The sequence below is a fragment of the Falco biarmicus genome, chromosome 2, assembly GCF_023638135.1.
Source record: "Falco biarmicus isolate bFalBia1 chromosome 2, bFalBia1.pri, whole genome shotgun sequence".
NCBI classification, from domain to species: domain Eukaryota; kingdom Metazoa; phylum Chordata; class Aves; order Falconiformes; family Falconidae; genus Falco; species Falco biarmicus.
In genome coordinates, this window is record NC_079289.1 from 17,253,216 (window position 1) to 17,278,282 (window position 25,067).

The following is a 25,067-nucleotide window of genomic DNA, read 5'->3' on the forward strand; positions in this document are numbered from 1 at the left end:
CTTCAAGAAGCCAAATTTTTTCAAATGCCTTATATTACAAAATTTACATTAAAATTCAGAGAATTTGCAATATTATCATAATGTTTACCCAAGACATTAGCACCAGAGATAGTCTGATAACGCTTGCAAAATTATGATTTTGTGTTGCTTAAACTGTAATATCTTTACATAAAATTATGATGATAAATGTTTGCATCGCAACTATTTCAGTATGACAGATATAATCTGATGATTAATATGTAGCAGTTTTAATACAAATTTGCATTTTTGGGCCATTGCACTGGAATGAGTCATTTCTTTTGAATTATTCAAAATCGTACAGCTACCAAAATAGGTTTAAATTTTAACTACATTAAATTAGTTTTAAATTAAATTCCATAAAATAGATATAACTTAGTGTATAAAATAACAAACCAAATTATTTTAAATGCATTTATCTGTTTCAAAGTTGTGAGATGACGAAAAAGCCTACTTTTTTTTTTCTTTATCACACAAGCTATTTATGTAACACTTGGATTAAACTATTTAAGCACATCCTTGATTTTCAGCATGTTTTAATCTTATTGAAACTGATGGGATTTAAATATCCTTGTGTATTTTACTGAGTATGAGTGTCCTTAAGAGCACCCTAAAATGCAAACATGCTTAAATGCTTTCCTAAACTGTGAGCTATACACTGTGTCTGATGATGCTAAGATGAATTTGGGCTGATTAAGAATTTAGAAGATAAAACTACAGCAGTTCTATTTATTAATAGAGATTTATGAAAAACTCTTCATTGTGCCTGTGAAGTTGACTGGGCCTGTGGTGGAGTAAATACAGGCAGATTATCTCATATATTGAGGCCTGAAGCAGAGTAATGCCACTGCAGAAGGCAGGTTGTGAGTCTACCTTATTTGTTACCAAAACCAAGTATTCTCAAAATATGCTCAAAATACCCTCCTTAGCCCATAAGCTGTTTAGAAGTCCACGCTGGTCACAAAGCCCAGGGTCTTCTCTGTGAATCCACCTAGGGACAGCACCACCGTAATGACTGGTAGAAAGGTTGCAGCAGGTTCTGCATCTGTTCCCCTCCCACTAGTGTATCTTTTGTCCCAGTTCCTCTTACAATTCCCATCTTAAGTACTGCTGTAATGACAGCTTTAGCATACAAGGCAAGGCAAGGAGCAAACCTTAATGTAATCTTGAGTCCCTGATGACCAAAATGACCCATTAGCACAGCTACAGTAACTCACAGTTCATGCAGACATCATTGTTAGCAGCTGTAATCACCATCATCATCAATAACAATTCATTCAAGACTGGTATTTTCATTCTAAAAAACTATTATATTAGAGAAACATACTAAAAATTATTCCTGTCTCTAATGGGAATGGATTCAGCACACTTTTTGTCCTTTTACTGCATGATTTTGAACAGCTATTTTCTGTATACTTGCCTTTTTGCACTGTTCAAAACCTGATTCATTCCTATTGAACTGTCTTTGCCCCAAGACAACTGTGTGACGTTTTGTGGCATCACAGCAGTAGTTAATCACCTTTGCTGCTTCATGCTCTTTGGAACTTCCTTGAGCCCGTGAGCTGGTTTCCCTTGAAGAGTGATTGTGTCTTATGAAAATATGATAACAAATGACTGTTTCTGGGATCTTATAAAAAAATCACTACACATTCAGTGACAATAGGGTCATTCTCATTTTTCATTCTTCCTTGAATTCCTTTACTTTAAACCTAAATTAATACCTAAAATGTTCTACCTACACTGCTGCCCACCTCTGTAAGATTTAAGTCTTCCCCTTAGCAGGAAAATTAACTTTTTCTATAATTCTGTAAAATAAAAAACTGCAATATACATGTTTTACTAAAAGCATATTGAATAAATATAGACTGTAATAGAAAGAAACTGAAAGACGTTATAAAGAACAGTTAAGCCACAGTGTCCTGATGTTAATGACATACCTTTGGAATTAGCTGCTTAGCTGAGTGTGTAAGCCAACTCAGATTAATCTATACACCTATATTTCTTTTTTTCTTTATAGAAAGCAGAGATTGCTGTTGCGCCTCTGACCATCACTTTGGTACGAGAAGAGGTCATTGATTTTTCTAAGCCTTTTATGAGTTTGGGGATATCCATTATGATCAAAAAGCCCCAGAAATCTAAACCAGGAGTGTTTTCCTTCTTGGACCCTTTGGCGTATGAGATCTGGATGTGCATAGTCTTTGCCTACATTGGTGTCAGTGTGGTCCTGTTCCTAGTTAGCAGGTTTAGCCCATATGAGTGGCACACAGAAGAACCAGAGGATGGGAAAGAAGGACCCAGTGACCAGCCTCCCAATGAATTTGGCATATTCAACAGCCTCTGGTTTTCCCTGGGTGCCTTTATGCAACAAGGATGTGATATTTCCCCAAGGTTTGTGTCAAATCTTTTTACATTTGCACTTTATCTTCAACACTGAAGCATAAAATCTTCCTTCGTTTATTTTCCTGCCAGTGTTTTGAAGCTTGCTCTTTAGGAAGCCTTTTCATTTTTTTCCCTTTTTAACAGCTATCATAAGGGAACAGAGAATCTGCTATTATTTTTTGTATGTCAATGTGCATAAACCACAAACAACTCTCAGAAGCAGCAGGTACACACAGGGACAATTCCACTGAGTTGACTTCAGAGGAGCTGTGTTGTTGCTAAATTAGTTCCATTGTATTAAAATTATGAAATGCACACTATTGTGCTGGATATTTGCCTTGCATGAATGAATGTCCCATTTCTGTTCCCTATCAAGTTCTACAGCACTGCTTCCAGAATATCACTATGAGAGGGAGAATATTTGACCATCTGTTTCTGAGAAGCCACGTTGTATTGCTAAGCCATGCCTTAACAGAGTGGGAGTGGGTGCCTCAGATGTAATGTATGATCCCAGTCCTGCATTTTTCCACCTTTTAAGATGCTATGGAACTTTAGTGTGCAGTGACTACTTCTTAATTAAACAGTATGACCCAATCTTTCAAACTTGAATACTTCATTTTAGCCATTTACAGTGAGATTTTGAGAGTGTTCAGCATTGGCCTAACTCTGCTATTATTGAAGTTAGCAATAAAACTGATGCTGATTAAGACTGGATGTACATTACTCTTCAACAGCCTTCTCATCAAATTACAGGTATTAAAATAGAAAATATAATTTTTTACTTAACATAAACATCTGTTACCACAAAATGCTTGCTTCTTAAGTAAGAAAAATATGAAAGTTCAAATGATTGCAGTAGCTTGTACAATGTTTGATGAGCTTGGGTGACAGGAACATTTTAGTCCTAGAGCCCACATACTCCACATGCAAAGCCTTTTGTGTCTGTCTTTTTTTTTTAAAAAAAAAAAAAAGGAAACAGAGAAAGCTACTGATTTGCAGCTACCATGCTTTACTTTTGTCTCCAAAAAGAGATTACCTATCCAGGATTTTTGACAAAATTTTTGCTGTGTTAGGCATTTCCTGAAATAATAAGAACACTGGGATTACTGTTCAAGAGAATTCCAACTTCTGTGTGTGCATGATACGTATTAATGCAGTGGAGTCTGTGCTGTAGGCATTAAGATTCGAAAGAAAAAGCACTTACTAGTATTTAAAATGCAAATTATTTTCCTCCCATTGACTGTTACTTAATGATACATGTTCAGCAATAATAGTTCCTTCTTTTTCTCTCTGTCTTCATGGCTTAAGAGACAGGAAAATGTGCATTATCTTATTCATGTTTAGATCCCTCTCAGGTCGCATTGTTGGAGGTGTCTGGTGGTTCTTCACGCTCATCATTATTTCATCCTACACTGCTAACCTCGCTGCTTTCTTGACTGTTGAGCGAATGGTCTCGCCCATAGAAAGTGCAGAAGACCTTGCCAAACAAACTGAAATTGCTTATGGGACACTGGACTCAGGGTCAACCAAAGAGTTCTTCAGAGTAAGTTGGCATGTCCGTTACAGCAGGTCTCCCTACCAACTGCTCTTTTAAGATGCTTGGAAGTATGAAATAATGCTATTTTGCAATTATATGTAATATAATTTGTAACTCCTGCAATACTTTAGTTACATTTTTACCCCTACAACACCATTTGTTGGAGTTTTCAGTTATTTTCATTTGTGGAAAGCTTATTGATTCTGTCACATTGGGCAAAAGAGATGCCCCCAGGGATACTGAAGCCAGTGATAATTAAAGCAGCATTGCACTATTGATTCATCTGAAGCTACAGTACTGAAATGATGTGCAGCATTGAAATCCTATGATGATAAAATGGAGTCTTGCAGGTTTTGTTTCTGCTTATGGATTTGGCTGTGTGCATTTTGCTTTAGGGTTTTGGGTGGTGGGCAGGAAATGCATTTTTTAATTTGCTGACTTTCAGATGAATAACAAAGAGGAAATATATCTCAGGGGGATGTAGTTGGAGCATTAGAAAATAGCCTAAATAGCCATTCATATGTCTGTGCTGTCCATATTGATTACTTCATTTTCATTTGCTTTTCTGTTAGTGTGGTTGGTATGTAATCCTCGTCATTTGCCAGCTGGATAACAGGGACCCTGGACATCACAAGGAGTACATAATAAACAGTCCCTCCTGCTTCATTTCATGTCTCTAGCAGATGAAAGTTAAGCCTAGCTGACTGAATGTGTGTGAGTTTAGAGTTTGAACATGGTTCTGAATAAATGCTATGAGCCAGTGATGCTTCCTTGGAAATTGCACAGTTTAGGAGCATTATTTATCCAAAAGGTACAGTTTAAGGCATTTTCAGAAGAAAAGAAGATGGAGTGATAATTTCTTCTTACTGTCTAATTGAAAAGGGACTGTTCTGTGTTAGGTACTCCCACACACCTTGACTGTTTTCAGTTTGGCCAAACCAAACTCGGTGAATCATTAACAGAACTATGGATGGGATTTGCAAACTACAGACAGTATCAATTCAATGACAGCTGATGACCTCCAAAAGGTCTGTAGTAGAAAAAAAAACCAACTTTTTATTGGAAGAGATATCCCTGTAAAATAACTTTCAAATATTTTCTATGAGTTGTAAAAAGATGATGCCTTGTAAGATATAAATGACACTTAAGCAACACACAGTGGTGGAGCCTTCAAATAATGAAGCTGTCCAAGGAGTTTAGTCTAAGTTCAGTTTCTAGATTTCTTCTGTAGACACTGGAGAGAGAAAAGCACCCCTGTTTTGCGTGCATCCTGTATGGGCAAGTGCGTTCTGTTGACATAAATCACCCTTTAAAATATCTTCCTCTAGAGTGATCCCACTGAAATAGCTAGGGTGCTTGGTACCTTATTTTTTAATGGATACAGTTCAGTGACACATTTCTAACTACACCTGTCTTCTATAGCCAGGGTGTTGATGTATACCTAAATATGACACTAAGATGCTCTCTAGGAGCTTTATTTTTTACCCCAAGTAGTAGAAACTCAGCTTTTGGTCCCTAGAAGCCCTGATTTCACACCAGATGTCTATAAAAATGATGCCATTAAGGTATAGGAGGCTTGTCTGAGAATTGAAATGTTTTGATTCTGAGATGGCCAGATTTCATATTTCTTGAAAAGAGTATAATTCCTCAGTACTGAGTATTTATATTCATCTGTGCTTAACCCACAGATTATTCTTTAGCTCAGTTTGTGTAAAGTTAGGTGTTTAAGTCTGGGAACTCCAGTTTCAGTCCATCACAAGCTGAGCTGGCAACCACAATATATGTGTATGAATAGTTCTTTCAACTGGAATGAATCTGTGATAATAGTTAAAAACATGATGCTGAGGACCAGGCAGATTTATTTAACTTTGGGTTTATTAATTTGTTACATTTTCAAGAGTATCCAGTGCTTGCAATTTTTTTAGGTGATGATGCAAAAATTAATACCCAAGCAAATAGTAAGGAATGAAGGAATGGGGTTGTTTTAAGAGTTTCAGAACACTTGTACAAGCCATTGGTTTGAAGTAATGAGGTCAGGTCTTTTGACATAAAAACAGCCTTGGTCACAAAAATGTCATGTTTCTTTCAAACCATCCTGTAAATACAGATACTTTTTTGTTTGAATCAATATTTCAGGCAAGATCTCTCCTTAAAGAGAAGATCCTTTGTCCATCTATAGTGACAGCCATTCTTTCACTTTAATTTTAAAGGGTTAAGAGAAAAAAGAAGGAAAATGAAATTTCCCTTTATATTTTTTCCCTTTATTTCAAAATACAAATGGAAATATTACAAGTAACTACAAATATTAAATATGGTTGCATATGCAGAATTTGAAGCTTTATCAAGATTTAAGCTGTTGGTCACTTTTTAAAAAACAGTGCAGTTGAGGGCATGTTATTGAGTGATTTCTAATCTCTGCAACAGTATAGTGATTGTTAATGATGTATGTGCTATTTCTAAAAACATTTTTCACAAAACAGGGACAAAATTGAAATATAATTGACAGACAGTATTTGTGCAAGCACTGTTTGCATACTAGATAAATTAAGACCTAGCCTGAAACAATAGTATGAGACGACTTATTTGCCAAGTCTAGCATTTTGTGTGGTTGGAAGCAAGCATCATCACTTCTGGGATTAGAGTCATGTGTAACTTTTCTGTCAGTGATTACTATCTGGCTGAAAATGAACATTCAGAGCGTTTTCTCATAATTTCATTATTTCTGACCAAAATGTCAGAAACTGTGAACAGCTATTCAGTTTGCTTTGGTTTTGGATTGAAAACAGAAAAGGGAAAAGTCATTTGAAAGCCAACGTAAAGAAAAAGGCAACGATACCATTAGGTATTTACTCTTATTTTCTGTTTTGGATGCAGTGGCAGTTGCATTTTCCGAGCAACTTGCTCAAGAGGGAAAGAACTTAGTTTTAGCAGTCCTACTCAGAAAAATCCTAATTGAAAATTCTTCCTGTTTGCCTGACTGCAGAGGAAAGCTGCAATGTTTCCTCATATGATAATAAGGATTGTCTATTGGTTTGCTCTTCGATTTTCACCTGAGTTGACATGTAGAAATTGAATGTTAACAGATGAAAGTTTGGGAGAAGAAAATGTTCTTACAGAGCAGATGCCCTGTTAAGACTTTCCACATTTTGTTGTCTCTTGATAGGCAAAGGAAACTAGATCCTAAAAAAATAGATTTAAAGCAACCTTTTTCAATTGATCTGGGACATTGTTTCCTCTTACTAATAGAGCTATTGTGTGGTTTTAGTTTTGAAGGAAAGTGATCTATTATATGTTTATAAAGAAGCTGATCATATGGATGTTAAGGTGCAAAAAATGATTGGAAGTGAAGGCATACAAAGGCAAGCAAATATTCTTGAAATAATGCCTGATTCATTACTGCTGACTTCCTTTTCTTTTCCTTCTGTAAATTTAAATCCATGAAATTACATCAGCGTAAAGCAAAAGGAATACATGGGTGGCTTAGCTTACACTCTGCTTTCAGCCACTATTATGTAAATGAAAAGTAGCCGTGACTACAGTGCAAAGAGAGGGTGACAAGGCAGGATGTGATTATGGACATACACAGCTGTTGTTAATTTAAATTTCATTATATTTGACAGAAAGATAAAATTATGCATATAGACAAGCTCAGAAAGCAAGGATAATTTGTGATGTTCTGCTATATGGTATTTTTATTGAACATTTCTGGTTTTTAGTGCCACTTACTTTCAAGTTAGACCTACCTCCCTAACAAATTATTTTCTGAGTAATAATACAATCATTCAGTAATTGGTAAAAAGAAGTGCTTCAGGGAAATTGCTCTTACTATACAAAGGCTCGGTTGCAGGCTTTTTAAAGCCATTGTCAATTTAAATAATACCTAGATTATAGGATTTGATATTTGTTTAAATATTCTAAGGCACTTTGTTTTGGGGCTTTATAATAATGAATATTTTCCTGGAGTGCTCAGTACAGTGTAGGAATGGGCTCATAGGCCAGATCTTGCTTAGCTAGAAACTCCTGTTGACTCAAATAAATGCTGACTTGAGCATTGGGTTACAAAGCCCTTTTTTTAGTATTCATAAGAGAAGACAAGTGCCATCTGTTATTAAATAAAAACACTCTAGTGTTCAGCTGACGCACTGCTGGTTTGCATGTATGCATCCCTGTTGCTGGAGGAAGCAAAGGAGTTGTTGAGTGAATCTAATGAATACGGGAAGCTTCTCAGCCTGACAGCATTTCCTTCCTTCCTTTCAATGAAATTGTTTATTTGTTTTTATTTTTTGTTAAGTTTTATTTTTGCTTAAGTGTTTACTCATGGTTATACCATGAATTCCCAGACACGAAATTTTCCAACTAATGCACTCTAAGCCACAAATTCTTACACATTCTTTGAGCAAGTAGATTTCTTATGCAGTTACTGGTAGGATTCAGGGTCTTTAAAATGAATTCACTGATACTGCAGTTCTAAAAATGTCCCTAATACTTCTTTATGACAAATGCTTAGGGTATTTTGTTTCCTTTAATAGCATAGTTGGTCCAATTTGCTGTTTCCACCTTTTATTGTGCATCATGTCTTGAAATGTTTTGAAGCCTTTCTGAACATTAATTGAATGAATTCTGGACTCTGAATTATGAAAGCAGAATTCTTACTTAAGCTGTTGTGGTTTTGATGGCGTAAGAAGTGGATGTTAGAGACATGCTTCAAGATTCAGCTCAGTATTTATGGAGAGATTATTTTATTGTTTATTTCCCATACAGGTTTATTGTGGGTATCTATTTCATATGTAATTCCCTAAACCACACTTTACAACACTTTGACTGTATGAACTGCCTTTGTGTAACAGTAAATTCAGTTTTGCAGTTGTTCTGACTGCTAGCAGCTAACTGGATCTAAACATAATATCTGATTTTATAATATTGATAGTGTTATTTCTTGTTTCTTTTAAAGTAATAGTGGAATTAAAAGAAATTCCTTATAAAAGTATAATTTTCCCAAACCCAGTTGTCTGAAAAATTAAGTATGATTGATTTTATATGGAACAGTGCCATTCTGAAATGCTGCAATGTTCTTTTGTTCTAACTTATTTTTAATTTTCTCCAGAGATCAAAAATAGCAGTGTATGAAAAGATGTGGACCTACATGAAGTCAGCTGAGCCATCAGTGTTCACTAGGACTACTGCAGAGGGAGTAGCTCGTGTCCGCAAATCCAAGGGCAAGTTTGCCTTCCTGCTGGAGTCCACCATGAATGAATACATTGAGCAACGAAAGCCATGTGACACCATGAAAGTGGGAGGAAATCTGGATTCGAAAGGCTATGGCGTAGCCACACCGAAGGGTTCTCCATTAAGGTGGGTGGAATAGTATAACAATATAAAATGTGTTGTTATAGTATTCCACCTTCCCTGATGTCCCTGATATAGCTCTTTTTGTTTTGTGTGTGGACATGGTATGTTATTTTTCTTTTCTTCCATTTCATACTTTTTTTGATCAACAAAGGTAACCATTTCTAATTGCAATATGGATTTAGCAGCTATACTTGGCATATCTTTCAAGGCCATATAAAAACCAAACTGGTTGAACACTAGCTACTTGAAGTCAGCCTCAATAGAATTAACATCAGCTATTCTATGTCATCAGCTTTTTTCACCAAATTCAACCCTTTATAGCAGTATTGTGCCTACATTATCTGCATCAGTATCTGCATCAATAATATATCTACATTTTATGTTTTGTTTATTGACCTTGGCTGCTACTTTCTGAATAAGAATCTGCTTGTAACATCTTTTTTCAAATGTCATCACTTGGAGGCAATTAGTCCTTCACTGAAGCAGCTTCTTTAAAGCACTTTTTGTGAAAGCACCTTCTTATTTAGAAAAAAAAAGTGTTTCTATCATTGTGCATTTCAGTACTGCCTTCAAACTCACCAGTATTTTCTTTATTATGGTATCAGACACATTCAGTCAAGTAGTAGAGTTTTTGATTCACAGGCAGAACATAATTTGATTTTTATTCAAATTGTCAGGGAAACAGAAGTGAAGTTACTAGCTCTGTGTTAAAATTGGCAGTGTTTACCATTGCGTTGTCTTTAATGTTTAAGGCAGACAAACCTTGCCTTTTTCCTCTGGTAGACTTGCCAATTTTCTTCAAAGCAAAAGAGCAACTGGCAGATTGAGGGAGTGTGGCTGGTGGAGTCTTACAGCGATAGGGCACACGTGGGTGGGTGATTGCAGCAGGGTCTGATGAAATAGATTCAGAAAGGAGACAAAGTCAGTTGAAGGGAAGCATTGCAGGTGCAGATGGAACCATAGTTCTGTGCAGGAAATAACTAAGGAGGTACCTTTCTACATCCCTGACCACAGAGGAGACATCATTACCACTATGCAAATAACTAGACTCACTCTTAACTCACCTGCACATAATATCACAAACCTCAATAGCCTTAACTGTATTACACAGATGGGAATAGGAGTATCATCAGAATAATCTCCATCTGCAGCCAAAGAACATTTGTATGTGCAGGGGAAAATCAGGCCAGTTATTTCAGTGACTGAATATGAATTTTTGGTCCTTAACATTCAGTACCTCTCAGACTTAAAAGCTGCCACCTTCACTGCTGAATAAAGTCGTAAGAGAACATAAGGAGGTGAGAAAGGGAAAATGACAACAATAAAACTATTAATTATAAAGAAAAACATGTCCAGAACTCATGGGATTGTTAAAGGTAGAAGGCAGCAGATAATAGGAGAGGCTGGTCTATTATCTGGGTATATTATCAAAGCACTTACTTTTTATTTTATATTTCTGATAGGTTGCTCTCTCCTCAGTGTTTCAGATGACCTGGAAGTGGTAGGCAGCACTGCAGTTTAGTGGAGCTGCTTTCCCATAGTAAGGAAATGCACATTTCTGACACAGTCATGCTTCACAGTGCCAAAGCTAGGGCAGACTTTCTAGGAATCGCTTTAGCTGCTGTCATATATAACCTAGCAGTGGGCTGTTTGCTGTAAGCGTGCTTTATAGTGCTCTTTAGTCCCTCTCGCTTTTTTCTGCAGAGTACCCAACATGAACAAGAGACAACCTTGTATAATGAGCACTGCTAGCCAGTGGAAGTTGGTTATGTCAAATCTGGGCTTATTTCAGGTTTGTTCACTTGGCTAGATAAAAATATCTAGGGGTAATGGGGACAAGACATAAAGCAGTTAGAAGAGAGAGGGCCTACTAAGACAGCTGAATAAGAACAGAGAGGAAGAGCACAACCATGATTGTAAGGATCAAGTGTGAAATCCTGTTTCCACCCCAGATAAAGACCAAGTCCCCATGTTTTAGTGAGCCACAGGTTGGTCTAACTGGGGTCAGCAACTATCATTAGGGTGATGTGGTCAAAAGCATTTATTTTTTCACATCCTACCTTCAAATGGGTTTCAAAAAGGGGAGCAGAGGAAATCCTACCCAACCTGAAAATTGGACCAAATCTTCTTTCAAGCTGTCTCGACTGGCTGTCCATGTCCATACCTTTCCCGAGCCTTTCTTTCACACGTGCTAAGCTGCTTGTTCTCCTGCTGCACCCCATTCCCTCTCCAGTCCCAGTGACAAACCTCAGGCAACACATCAGCGCTGCTTATTTATTAAAAACATTAAGCAACACACTTAATGTTCTGGACAAAAATGAAGAACAAGCAATTCCTCACATTCATACCACCTCTTCCATGTATGTCTATACACAGTAGCACTTATTGAAGAGGAGAAAAGCTTCCTACCCTTGTGCTTGTGAGCAGAAAAGACTCAGCTGTAAATTTTAACTGCATGCTTTGATATTTTCTGAACTGCTTGAAATTGTAGAATATGCTGGGTTTGCTATTTTGGCTGCATCCCACGTTAGTGTTTGTGTTACTGATCAGATGAGTTATGCAACTGCTGCCTGCACAGATAATTGCAAATATTGAACATGCAGTTTGAAATCCATGAAAGGCAGACTAGCTAAGCTCATTACATAAATTAGTCAAAAGACATAATTTGCTATGGGAGTTGTAAATTCTATATTTTATTTAATAATCATAATTTCCTATTTGAGTTATGTGTAGACCACAAATTACTTGAAGTCGTTCACAAATAATTGCAAATAGCATATAAATGTTAAACATTCACACTCTTTTCTTGGGCTGTTGAGAACTAGGGAAAAATACAATTTTTTTCAAATAAATTATTCATATAAAAATACTCACTAAACTCTTTGAATACCTATTTCACTAGAGATATTTAAGTCTTAATCCTTTTGCTACTTACAATGATTATAAATCAGGAGTTTTTCCACTAAAAATCTGGTAACAGCTGCATAAAACTGATGTGAGTTTATGGGGAACCAGGTCATTTATTTTCACATATCTAGCACTGACAGAAAGTGGGGTATTCTAAATCAGACTTCTACCTGTAGCATAGGACTAGCGATGGTTCCATGCCATCACATCACCGGGCTCATGTTCATTACAGAGCACATGCCCATCACTTTGCTCATGCAGATGAAATCCACCTGTCAGAGCGATCCAGGGGCTGGTCTCTCTGTTGCTCATGACCCTACACATGAGCAGGGTAGTGGATTTTAATTTCAAACTCTTCCTTATTGGGTTCCATGTTACACTCCTGCAGTGTTCAACCAGTACCTATTGGCTAATTGGAATGATTTCTTTTCAGTGCTGGTGCAGTATTAGGATTCATGCATATCACTGGATGGAGGAGAACGGGAAATGCCTGATGTGTGTTTCTTTTATGCCCACCGGGCAGTACCACATTACACATCATGTGTGTCTCCTTCCTTCCTTTTCAGTGATATTCATTTCTGTATAATATTGTAAAAAAAATGATGTATTTGAGAAGGAATGTGGGACTGAGAGAAAAGGCTCTCATCACAACATAGATTGAGTTTCTCTCATGGCACTATCCAGCTGTCCTTACTGTTTCCTACTACTGCTACGGTAGGTATCCTTCCAAAATTACTGTGCAGTAATCAGAGTGAATTAATGAGTTTGTTTCTTCAAAGGTGGTGTTTTCAAAGGTGCTCATTGCCTGCTTAGCAAGGCCTGCCTTTGTCAATGTGGTGGTGTTAGAAGACGTTCTCATGGGCAGACTTCTGGCCATTGTGGGTTACCACTGGCTTGTCTGCCTTGCCCCTTGCAGTAATCTGTGTTTCTAGAGAGCAACACCGGAGATCTTGTACTACACAAATCCTGTGCCTTGCATGCCTCTGCTTTTCTGTTTTAGATATGTAGGCATCATAAACAAGTTTGAATACTGATGCACATGAAAGCGTTCTCCAGTGTAAGAGTTTCTGAAAAAGGAAGTAGGGGCAATGTTGTCTTAAAGGTACACTAAAAACTTTTTCTACTTTTTGTACCCTGAAGATGTTTGATGCAAAGGTGAACGACAGGTTTGGCTAAAAATTAGGGAGTTATCATTGTTTCTGTGACTTTTAACTAAGGACATTTGGCTGCCAACAGTATGCAATATGGATGAGTGAAACCTGCTCACGTTGTGAGTGTCTGGTGAGACACTTTGAGTCCAGCCAGATGACAGTGGTAGGATTAGATCTAGCCAAATACTAAAAAACTGTTGTGAATAGATTTGTTGATGTCTGTTAGAGATTGGTGATGGTTGTTCACCAACCTGATGAAATCCAGAGCTATATCATGTTCCCGTTAGTGCAACTACAGTTAAAGTTTATAGACATGAACCTAGGATTCCATATTTCATTATTCAAGTCTCTATTCTTTTTATGTAGTAAAGAAATAACTCCAGTTTGACTTTAAGAGGAATTCTTTATGTCCTGGAGAAGAAAGCAAAAAGGTGGTATCTGCTGGTTCTTTGCAGTGTGATAGCTGTTGGCATGAACTGACTCTTTACACTGACTAAGGTGCCAGTTCTTTATCCATTCTTTACTGCATTTGTATTGACATGAGGTAGGAGATGTGGGAAGTGCATCAGTGAAGTAGGTGATGTAATATTCTGATCATTCTAGCAACTTGTGTGAAGTGCGAAGTACAGTGTGAGTGAAGCTATGGATTTTAGTTTCCATCCCTTGCAAGGGAAGAGTGCCCGGGAGAGTGCTCGGGGTGCAAAAGGTGTCCCAGTGGTGCCCTATCAACACTGTATGGATTCCCCTTTTTTAAATAATTGTGCAATACCTGAAAGATTTACACTGGAAGTGAGGGATCTGTGGTGGAGGGGACTTTTTCTTGATGAAACATGAGTTTATGTGAATAAGGTAAAGATCTGTTATGAAGGGACTCTTTGTGTGCATGGGCTTTATAAACTACCATCTTGATTTCAGTGACTTCATTTAGTCCTTGTCTTCCTGAGGTAAATCTCTAAAATTGCCATTCTTTCGTTGATTTGTTTCTATGTGGTACTACAGCTGACAATGTTACTTTTGCTTTTCAAGGATATATCCAGTATTCCAGTATGGTCCCTTGGAAACGTAGTGTTGAAGGAAAACTTGTTTTGGTAATACATGCTCATTCGTACAGATTTTTGGCAGACCTTACATAGGACAGGATATATTCCGTATTCCTTTTTTTTTTTTTTTTTTTTTTGTCATGTTTTTCACTGAACTGAAACAAGCTTGGGAAAATGGGAAAATAAAGGCAAATCTGAGAGTATAATTTCTTCCAATGGGACCATTAATCTTTTTATCAACTTCTGTCTTTGATGTTTTTGGAGACCAGAGTATAAGGAGCTTATTCTGGAAGGAATTCCCACGTCATCATTCACTGTCAAAGCTGTTTATTGTGAACTTAATGTATTATTCTGATATATACCTCAGTTCTCTTTTTACTCTGGTTTTGTAGATCAGTGAACTGATAATTCACACCAAGCTCTGGGAAAAGAATCAGAGTTATTACACAGTAGTTACCTATAAGGATAGATAAAAATGTTTCCAGTAAAACTTCTTGCATTCTCTGGTTCCTTGTGATTTCTATAAAATTGGATTTGTGTATACAAAAAATGAGTATGATATTCACAGGTTCCCTCTGAGTAACAGGAAAATTGGGAAAAAATGTTTGAGCTGACCACCCAATTTACTTAAGAATCAAAATTTATTTACTACAGAGGACTTTTTCCACTAGTGTTTTTCAAAGGTTTTGTATTGTGGAAATACAATTTGTTCTGTAAAATAGATTTTCCCATGAGTGAAGCTGTCTTGTGCAAGTTGTGTTTTATCATAAAGTAAGCCTTTCCCTGGACCACTCTTGAGTGTACCCTATAGTTCAAAGGTTCAAAAGTTTTCAAAGGACTTCATAGATTTTTTCATTTTTTAACTGATATCAGTGATGTAGCTTTTCTAGCTTGTGGTGTTTCAATGCGTCTGGGCTGCATTGTTTACTCAGTGCTGTGTTCCTGTTTCTGAAAGGGTACAGAGACAGGCAAAGGAAACCTACAGTTAGGTGGCCATGGGGAGGCCTGTGCCCTGCACGCTTTGGAGCATTGTTCTGGCAATTCAGAGAGAAGAACGGGTAGCCTGCTGGCTAGCTGTCCTCCAGCTGGCAACACTGGCATCCAAAGACGACCTCAGATCATTCTGAAGGCAAGTGACCTTCACAGCGAGGAGAGATGCAGAGCGAACAGGTTTGGGTTTTTTTCACATTTGTCTTCTGCAGAATGGCTGCTCTTGCCTATAATTAGTGTGGTAGCCACAGAGGCAATCATTTCAGCAAAGCACTGTGGGAGCTGGAAACTGGTGTTATTTATGTTTGATGCAGAGAAGATCTAGAGACAAGTGGTGAATAATGGTGGTTTGAGGATAAAAATGAGTGATGTAAAATTACTGAGTTTGACCTCTGTTCTTTTAAAGCAAGGGACAGTGGAGGAAAACAAAATCCCTGCATAGTTATGGGGTGATCTGTTGATATTTATGAGAGGATTTTAGTCAGGGGTTTTGCTTACCAAGATTTTACAAGGTCATTTCTTTCTGTGATGCAAAATGATTTGAAAACTGGAATGTGATCTATAACATTTTATGCATATTGTAAACATTATCCTGTTTGACTGATGGTGTAGATCATACTGTATGACTTTGCATAATATTCTTTGCTTCACTGTAGGCGTAAGAAGGCTTGAATTACCACCCCATTACCCATTCAGTGTCAGAGTTTACAGCCTAGATATTTCTCAAGCAGGTCAGATCCTTCAGAGCTTGTTGGGTTTTCTGTCAACTAAAAATAACATTTACTAGGTAAAAAGGCAGAGAGCGGGCCACTGCTTAGCAAGGGATGTAAATGTCAGGGCTCAAAAGAAGAGCAGTGAAGAGAGAGCCTGGCAGTGGACATTAGCAAGTTGTTCTTTCAGCTGAGCCTGGGAGGCATACTTGGTTTCGGTTACCTGGATTATTTCTGTCTAAAACCAGAATATTTGTTTTTAAAGTAAAAATAAAGCCTTGAGAACAGAGATCAGAATCCCAGCTTGCTCTGTTCCCCCGTGACACCTGTTTTATAATTTTTAATCAAGATAATGGTCTGCCCCATACAAAAGGAGTGCAATAAAAAAAGAGGAAAATTTGATGGTGGCTGAAGATCTCCATTGCAGGATGTACAAGCAAATGTATTTAAGCAAAATCTTCTACTTCAAAGAGTTTTGCCCTTTCTTGTAATTTTTACATATAGAGGCAGGAACTTGTAATAATCTGACTCAAGTCACCAAATTGCAGTGAAGAGCACTATTATTGAGAGTTTCTGATACTTGTATCTTTAAAAGAAAACAACTCTTTAGGGTCCACAGTGCTGCACTCACTGAATTTTCTCTGTCCTGGCAAGAAAAAACCTGTCAGTATATCTTTCAAGTACTTCAAAAAACATCTCTGATCTACCTTGGCCCACGGAGCCTCTTTCTTCATTGCCACTTTCAGGAAGTATTCACCCTCAGACTTCAAGGTGGGGTTCATAATTGAACAAAGCTCTCTGTGGTCTGGAGGAGAGAGCAGAAGTCACAGGAGTGTGTTCTGTTGTCATTTCTGTTTTCCTACACTACGGATGACATTAGAAGCGAGTGATGAAAGGCAAAGCACTCCCCAGAATCCTAGCTCCCATTTTGGTCACACAGTCACATTCTGGTACCTCTCTGCTAATATCATCCTGCTTCTTACTCCAGGGAAGGTCCCAGGATTTTACTGAAAGCATTTGTGAAATGAGGTGCTTCTGAGCAGGAGTGAAAAGACAGAGCATGGAAACAGCGGTAAAACCATTGCCTAGAAGGGTAGCTTTTTATCTAAACATTGTAATGGCAATAGGTATTTTTAAATTAGCAGTATAATCAGTATAAAAGGTGAAACTACCATTCTGTCTTGTCAGTCTTAGCATTGTCTTAACAGCATGATGAGGTGCTTTTTATAATTTGTTTTCCTTTTTTACAAGATACTTATACAAGAACTTTGTCCTTCTGATATCTACTGATGACTGAAGGTGCTATTTCTCTGCTGTCATATAGAAGCATTGCCTGGGCCAGGCCGTGGTAGTCAGCACCAGTACATGTTTCATAATAGGCTCCTTTTTTACAATCAGAAAGAAATCAAGGCGTCAAAAAAACAATCACAGGGGTTTTTTGTTTGCCCGTTTCAGAAATATTTGAATGCAGACAGAATAGGATCTTCACAATATCAAATCCGTCCAAATGAAATTGGGCAGACTGTTCAGTTCTCTGTTAGGTAAAAAGGGGAATATATTCCAGTGTAATCAATGAACTTCCCTAAAACTATCAATGAAGACCAGAATGTCTCAAAAATACTGATACAGTAGTGGTGCACAAGTCTTACTGACTTTCTGGACCTTTGCCAAGGTTTGATAAGCATTAATCCCCAGAGTGTACCGGTGGGATACAAAAGGGTTATCATTGTTTCCTAAATCAATAGATCCTCTGAGGAACAAACTCTACTTCTTGGCACTTCAGAAATAATTTCTTTTGCCCTTTTCCCTGCCATTTCCCCAATCCCTCATAAAACGGCTCAGCAGAGGGCAAGATGCAGCCCATTGTATTTTAACAATGCAACTCGTTATTATTTCTCTCTCTTCTTTTCATTACAACTCTCTGGCTGTTTAGGTGTCAGTTCCCAGCAAACTGACAGGCTCCAGCGTATGTATTCATTAAGGGCATAAACCAGCTACCCTTTGAAGTTGATGGTACAGTTCCTGCCATGTAAAAGCCCTATCCCACTAAGATAATAATTGTCCAGGTAAATTGTAGGTAGACTAAAGCAAGGGAGCGGGCCACTGAAAGGCATCACAGCAGCTCATAACAATACCTCTCTGTGGAACTGACATTTGGGGAACAAATAGCACCTGAAAAACAGCTTGCAATTTATCTGTGCGGTAGTTGTGAAACTGCTCACTTCCAATTGACAGTAAATACTACAGGGTCTCCCAAGAGACACAAAATGGTCATTTAGTCTTTATACAGCCTTGGCTCTTGTGTGAAATCCCAAAGTAAAGATAGCAAAAAAAAGTTTATTTTCTTTCTCGTGGTTTCTTTGAGCTGAGAACAGTATCTTAGACTGACAGACTGTGCAGTGGAGTTGCCTTCACAGAAGGAGTTAACATCCCAGAACAAAAGATGAAAATATGTTGCCAATCAAAAAAAGCACAAAATGAGATTCAGGAGTTTTAATATATAATTTAAGCTACTTTGTGTTTTGGCACGACATCTCTAAAATGCAGCTATTTCCCAACGTCAGTAAGATGTTTCCAAGGTGCCCAGTTTCCAGATAAAATCTCTACTGAACAATGGAAGTTCAAAAGATTGTATTATAAAATGGTGACTTGTGGTCTATCAGTCTTAACTAGTCTGCTTTGTGTGTGGCAGGAAGTAGAGTGAAAACTACTGCTCTTTTTCATATCTATCTCTAGATATCCTTTGCTCAAGTCTTTTTGTATTTTTATAGCTAGAAGCCTTACTTCTGTTTTCTGCCTGCCTTCCTCTGCTTCCCATTCCAATTAAGTTACTGAGTAAGAGCTTAAATCGAAGCTGAATAAGGATTTTGTTCCTGTTTAACCATATATTTTAGCATATCACATGATGCTGAACAATGCTGCATGCTCTGTTGTTGAGACTCTCTTTTAACAGCTTTTGGCAGGATTGGCAGTTTTCTGTACTCAAGTTTGACTACAATTTTCCCTGCACTTTTTTAAAGCCAAAAATCAACTGGATGAAAATGGTCCAAGCTTGACCTGATAGAAACCTAATTTATTGTTAGAGTTCAGTTATTTCTTTCTACTCTAAAAGAACACATAAAAAGTGCCTCCAGCACCCAGAGAAGACAGAGCTTTTTTTTTCCCTCCCTCCTCCCACTCCTGGCCACGTGGGCTGGAATATCATCTGTGCGCAGGAAGGTCCACATCCCTTGCATCTTCCGTTACTAGTAGCAGGTATGAATGAGGCCTGCAGGTGAAAGCAGCCCCAACATCAGGCAGCCCATCTGTTACCTCCAGGATAGGCTTTCTCTGCACATAAATTGCACATTAGGCTCATTCTAATCTGTTGCTTATATGGTTCCATTTAGAGCAGCCAAAATTTGCAACTGTGTCTTAAGAGAACCTTTTACATTTAGAGTGAGACATTTGGATTCCTTGGTATGGATGTAGGCACCTGAGCTTGCACACAGCAGAGTTGACCCTTGTGTGAGCAAGAGGTTGGACTAGACACCTCCTGAAGCGCGTTCCAGGCTGCAGTGTGCTATGATCCTTTTTCGATGATTAAGAATTTGAAAAGGACATCTTCAATTCGATCTCCTGGAACTACAGAGTACTTGGAAAGTTGTAGGAGCTTATGGATAGGGAAGTTTAAGTTTTCTGCATAGTAGAAGGTCTTCTTCCCAATTTATACAAAAGCTACTCCTAACCACAAAATGGCTTTAATTACCATTTCTGTGAATCAAAAGTCAATCAGATTGTTCTCATCTAAATCCCATTCTCATACTTGAAAAGTGAAAGAGAGTGAGAGTATCTGAACTCAATGAAGTAAGTTGCACTGCTTCATTCTCTGCTTTGCCAGGGCAAAGGCAGCCTTAGATAGCTGCTAAGTGACTGACAGCATGGACCTTTGTGGAACCCCTAAGAGTGGGGTCAAAAGGTGGAAGAGGTTTTTGTTATGGGAGTCAAATCTTTCAGGTTGTCTCTCACTTTTGGCAGGGTATGAGGAAGAATTAGGAGTATCTCATGGTTAAAGACTGAGTTGAGGGAATGTGCACAGAAGTTTAAGCTTAATCTATCTCTAGGAAGTGATTTTCCTTGGGAGGCCAGAAGGATAAATTGTCTATGAACACCTGCCTGCAAAGGCCCAAAGATCTCTGACCAGCAATGAAGTGTGGTTGACTGAAGTCAAGTCATACTGATGAGCTTAATTATGATCCTGCCCCGATTTCCTGGGAGTCTCCAAGGAGGTCAGTTCACCTTCTCACTTCAGTTTCACGCCTGCAAATTGAGGGTAATGACAATTGCCTGTCAGCCTCAGAGGGATAGTGAAGATTAATAGCATAGTGTTTATTATGCTGTGAATATTTAAAGTCCATTCCTACTTCAGATGTTTGCATGATTATTTCAAAACCATGGAGGTGTATGCCTACAAACAACCCCCACAGTAGATTTCTCAGTGTCTTTGATCAAAGAAACTGTTCAGGAGACAAAACAATAGAGAAAATGTAACTTCAGCTAATGATTGCTTAAACAGCCTATGGACTGTGACCACAGGTTGTTCAGTGTTCTGTTTAGAAAGCAACAATAGAAATCTCCATCGTTAGTGGACCCTACTCCCTCCAGCTTTTTGTATTAAAAGTGGTATGTGGACATGTGTTCAGGACAGCAGCAATTACATTAGTTCGATATATCCCATATATCCACTGCAGAGATCTGTTAGTAATTTCCATACCTTGTTTCAGTACCTGGCTGCTTGCATTTGAAACATTACAGGCATGAGTATTACTGTGTTGAAGTGACTGTGCTTGGTCTGACTGGTATGAGTGCTGGTGCATTTGCATTTGCTGCTGTGTACATGTCTGTACCGATGGTGGCACCATTATATAGCTGTTTGCCAGACAGATTGGATTGCCCTTGTCTGATAATTTCACCTGATCTTGGACTGATGTTCAGCTGGCTTCAGGGCATTTTAATTATCAGCACACTGGCTATTGGACCGACCATCTCGTCTGGTTGCTGGCACCGTTTATGTTTGTCTCAGCCTATCAGATCTTCCTCATTAACTTCTGCAATAATATTCAGACAGAAAGTCCTAGGAACTCTTCCAGCTAATCCCCATTTTGGCTGCTGACCAAATAAGGCTTTATATGACACAACTGTAATTGCTTCATTTGTATGGTATTGATCTGCCATTAGGCAAAACACAAGCCAGCATTTCACTAAGGCTCAAGTTATGCAGTATTATTTATTGTTTGCATTGCAGTTGCAGCAAGAGTTCCCACCTGGGGAATGGACCCCCTGTTTTTTTCTGTCTGCTTCTAATTAAAATAATGAACTTCAAAGTGCTTGCATTATAATTAGACTAAAGCTTAAGAAACCATCTCTTAGCAGGAGTCTTTCCATTTATTGCCTTCCTTTTAATCCTTCTTTATGAAAAACATCAGTATGGAGTCACAAAGAAGTATGTAGAGTTACAGAAGTCTCTCATGCCTGTCTCAGTCAAAGTTCAGATCTGATAACAGTGTATCAGCTGTGCAGATCTGATGAATTAGTGATCTGTTTCTGGCAACAGTAAAAATCAAGCATCCATCCTGAATTCTCAGTGTTGCCAATGCCTTTTGACATAGTGGCCATGTTACCTGAATAACTTTGTAGACATTGATGTCAGTGAATGAATTCCCTCCTAAGCAATCTGCAGTTTGGGCTTTTAGCTTTCGTATGTGGAGTTGTTTCCTTACTAGAGAATAACTAGTGGGTGAGCAGACTGCCTGTATTACAGCACTTTCAGTGCTGTACAGTATGCTGGTGGTATTTGGCTTTGCAATCATTTTATGCTTCATTCCCATTAAGGTGAAACTGGGACTTGGTGGCTGAAAAGTCTAACCAGACGGTCAAAATACTGGTGTGGAAACAGCACCGCAAATAGTGGGTTTATTTCTATAATAAAGACATAGATATTTATAGAATCATAGAATCTCAGAATCATAGAATAGTTTGTGTTGGAAGGGAACTTTAAAGGTTATCTACTCCAACCCCCTGCCATGAGCAGGGACATCTTCAACTAGATCAGGTTTCTCAGAGCCCCATCCAACCTGACCTTGAATGTTTCCAGGAATGGAGCATCTACCACCTCTCCAGGCAACGCATTCCAGTGTTTCACCATCATCATATTTTTTTCCCCTTATATCTAGTCTCAGTCTACCCTTCTTTAGTTTAAAACCAGCACCCCTTGTCCTATCACAACAGGCCCTACTAAAAAGTTTGTCCCCATCTTTCTTATAAGCTAAGTACTGAAAGGCCGCAATGAGGTCTCCCTGGAGCTTTCTCTTCTCCGGGCTGAACAGCCCCAACTCTCTCAGCCTTTCTCACAGGAGAGCTGCTCCAGCCCCATGATCATTTTTGTGGCTCTCCTCTGGACCCACTCCAACAGGTCCAGGTCTTTCCTATGCTGAGGACTCCAGAGCTGGATGCAGTACTCCAGGTAGGGTCTCACCAGAATGGAGTAGAGAAGGAGAATCACCTTTTTCTACCTGCTGGCCATGCTTCTTTTTATTAATTCATCTGAATCGGGCTATGGTGTGGATTTCTGAGAACAGCAGTAGCAGTGAGTTCATTTTTTTTTCCCATTGCAGCTGCTGATAAGATGCCAGGACGTTTATTCTCTCACTGTGGCTCTTGCCACAGATCTATGTCTCTGTCAACCTGACACTGGTTAAATGCACCTCATTTTGTATGACTCCTCTGAGGGCATCTCAGATATATTAGCTAGGAAAGAGGACTTCTGTCACCTTTTATGGAGCATCTTAAGCTGACAGTGAGGTAGTTTGTGGAAAAGGCATGCAGAAATGTTCATTTGATCACGTTTACTTGTAGAAGTCACTGCATTGTGACTCTGATTTTTTTTATCATTTCTTAATCTTAAAAGTGACATCTTAAACTAATCAATAGCTGTTATAAGGTCTTGCTGCTTGCAAGGAGTCAAATATAGCAACATATCATAAGGAGTAGAATGACAGGAGAAGACCATGTCAAATTTAGTTCCTCTTACCCATCTTATCAATGTATGTTTAAAAAGGGTGAGATTCAGCCTGGCATGAATGAAAAACTGGAGAAGCGATAGTGAAATTTCTTCAGATATTTCCAAACTTGAACTAGTTTCCAAAAACGCCAGATAAGTTCAATATTGTGTTAAGAAAGATCTTGGATTTATTATATTAGCTGCGCTGCTACCCACTGAGTAGAACATACGTTTATATTGCACACTGAGACATGGGGCTGATTAGGAACCAGAAAACCTAATTTTTGCAGTCAGTCCAACAGGGTATTTTACTTCCAATGATTTGTAGCAAGAGTCAGCAGAGTCCTGACTGGTTTTGGAGGTCACAGTAACATTTCTTCTGGGAAGAGGTGATTCAGCCTAGGGCTGGGTCTTCCTGTGGATGAAAGCTGTGAAATGCTCAGCTGAAGGTACAGTATTTCTGCCACTACTGGGACATGTTGAATGGAGTGAAAAATTAGAAGCTGCTGAAACAGCTGCCACCTGCTTTGTGCTGGAAAATTTTGATGTAGTAAAATCTTCCTCTGGGTAGAGCATGGCCAGAGTCTGAAATCTCAATAGGCTGTCTAGTAATCCATCAGTGATATCAAACAGAATGAGATGGATATAAAGAAGTAACAACTTTCAAAGTTATAAGGATCCATACCCCATTTCTATTCAGTAAGCACTGAATTGCATCCAACAGAGATATATTTTTCCTAGCATCATTCTAGGTGAAAATAGTCACTCTGTGACATTCGGAAGCATAAACTTAAAATGCCTTACAAATATAGCTAAGATATTATGTAAAAGAAAATTTATATCCACTGGCCAACATTCGTAATGATGAATTATGTTTTCAATCCTGTTAAAATCAAGTCATCCATTTAAAAAACAAATAGATAATTTGTGCAGACAGAAAACTGCAGTGTTTGGCTTTTTTTTGCGGATGGAGTGACATAAGGAGCCTCAACAACATGTGCTTGGATAACATAATATAATGTCATTTAAAGAGACCCACTAATACAGCCTAGGCAGGAGAGGAGAGGGACAGTATGAGATGGGATTGAGCTTCACTGCTGTGGCCACGGCCACAAGCTGTTACTCCCTGTCTCTCAGTAGTACTAACCCAACACTGATGGAACCTCTTCCTGGCACCGAGGCACGTCCTGTGCTCTGCCATGAAACCCCTACCTGTCTGTGCCAGTGCTGCCATTTTCTCTCAGTTAGGGACCCCTAAATTTAGGATTTACTGGAGAGGCAGGTGAAAGAGCATCTAAACACCCTGCTGCGGCAAAACTGTCAGTCAAGACCTGCTTCGCGTAAGGTGTAAAAAGGCAAAACGTTTTCTGCAAGCCATGCCAGAGGTGAATGTTAATCCATCTAAAAGCATTAATATTTCAGGGGCGTGTATTTAAAAATGCTTATTTTACACATTTCCTTTTTTAAAATACTATCATAAATGCTTTTGGCAATAAATGTAAACACTGTAAAGGGCTCAGGATTCCTAACATTTCTGAGGTGAAAGAGAGTTTCAGGGCAGTTGGCAGTGGGCTAAGCTTAGCCTCAGAGCAATTCCTACAGTGTGGAGACAGTGTTACACTGGTGCTCAGACACTTATGAAAAATCCCACTCAAGCCTTTAAAACATGTATTTTGAGTTGCAGGTGTTGGACTGCAGCAGCCTATTCACATAATCCTGCTTATGCTGCAGCCAGCAAGAAAAATTTTGCTTTGAAAAGTGGTACTGGTCAATGAGAACAGGATTAGGTCATCATTAGTAAAAATTAAAATAGCTCAGAGTTGGGAGAAACTAGTGTTTCTGCTGCTACTAAAGACTATATACACTGAACCAATATGAACAGTTACTCTAGGGACAATTTTATTTGTTTTTTGTTTACAGCAAAGCCTTGTGTAAAGCAGACAAGCT

General features: G+C 38.4%; 1 protein-coding gene across 2 annotated transcripts in view; it reads left to right on the forward strand.

Annotated features, from left to right (window-relative positions):
• The window catches only part of GRIA4 (glutamate ionotropic receptor AMPA type subunit 4), a 240,367-nt gene that overhangs the window by 189,379 nt on the left and 25,921 nt on the right, over window positions 1–25,067 (forward strand). For both annotated transcript variants that reach the window (XM_056329584.1, XM_056329585.1), the window contains exons 11-13: window positions 2,036–2,406; window positions 3,742–3,940; window positions 9,039–9,286. In XM_056329584.1, the coding sequence (XP_056185559.1) occupies window positions 2,036–2,406; window positions 3,742–3,940; window positions 9,039–9,286 (818 nt within the window). The remainder of the gene's footprint in view (window positions 1–2,035; window positions 2,407–3,741; window positions 3,941–9,038; window positions 9,287–25,067) is intronic.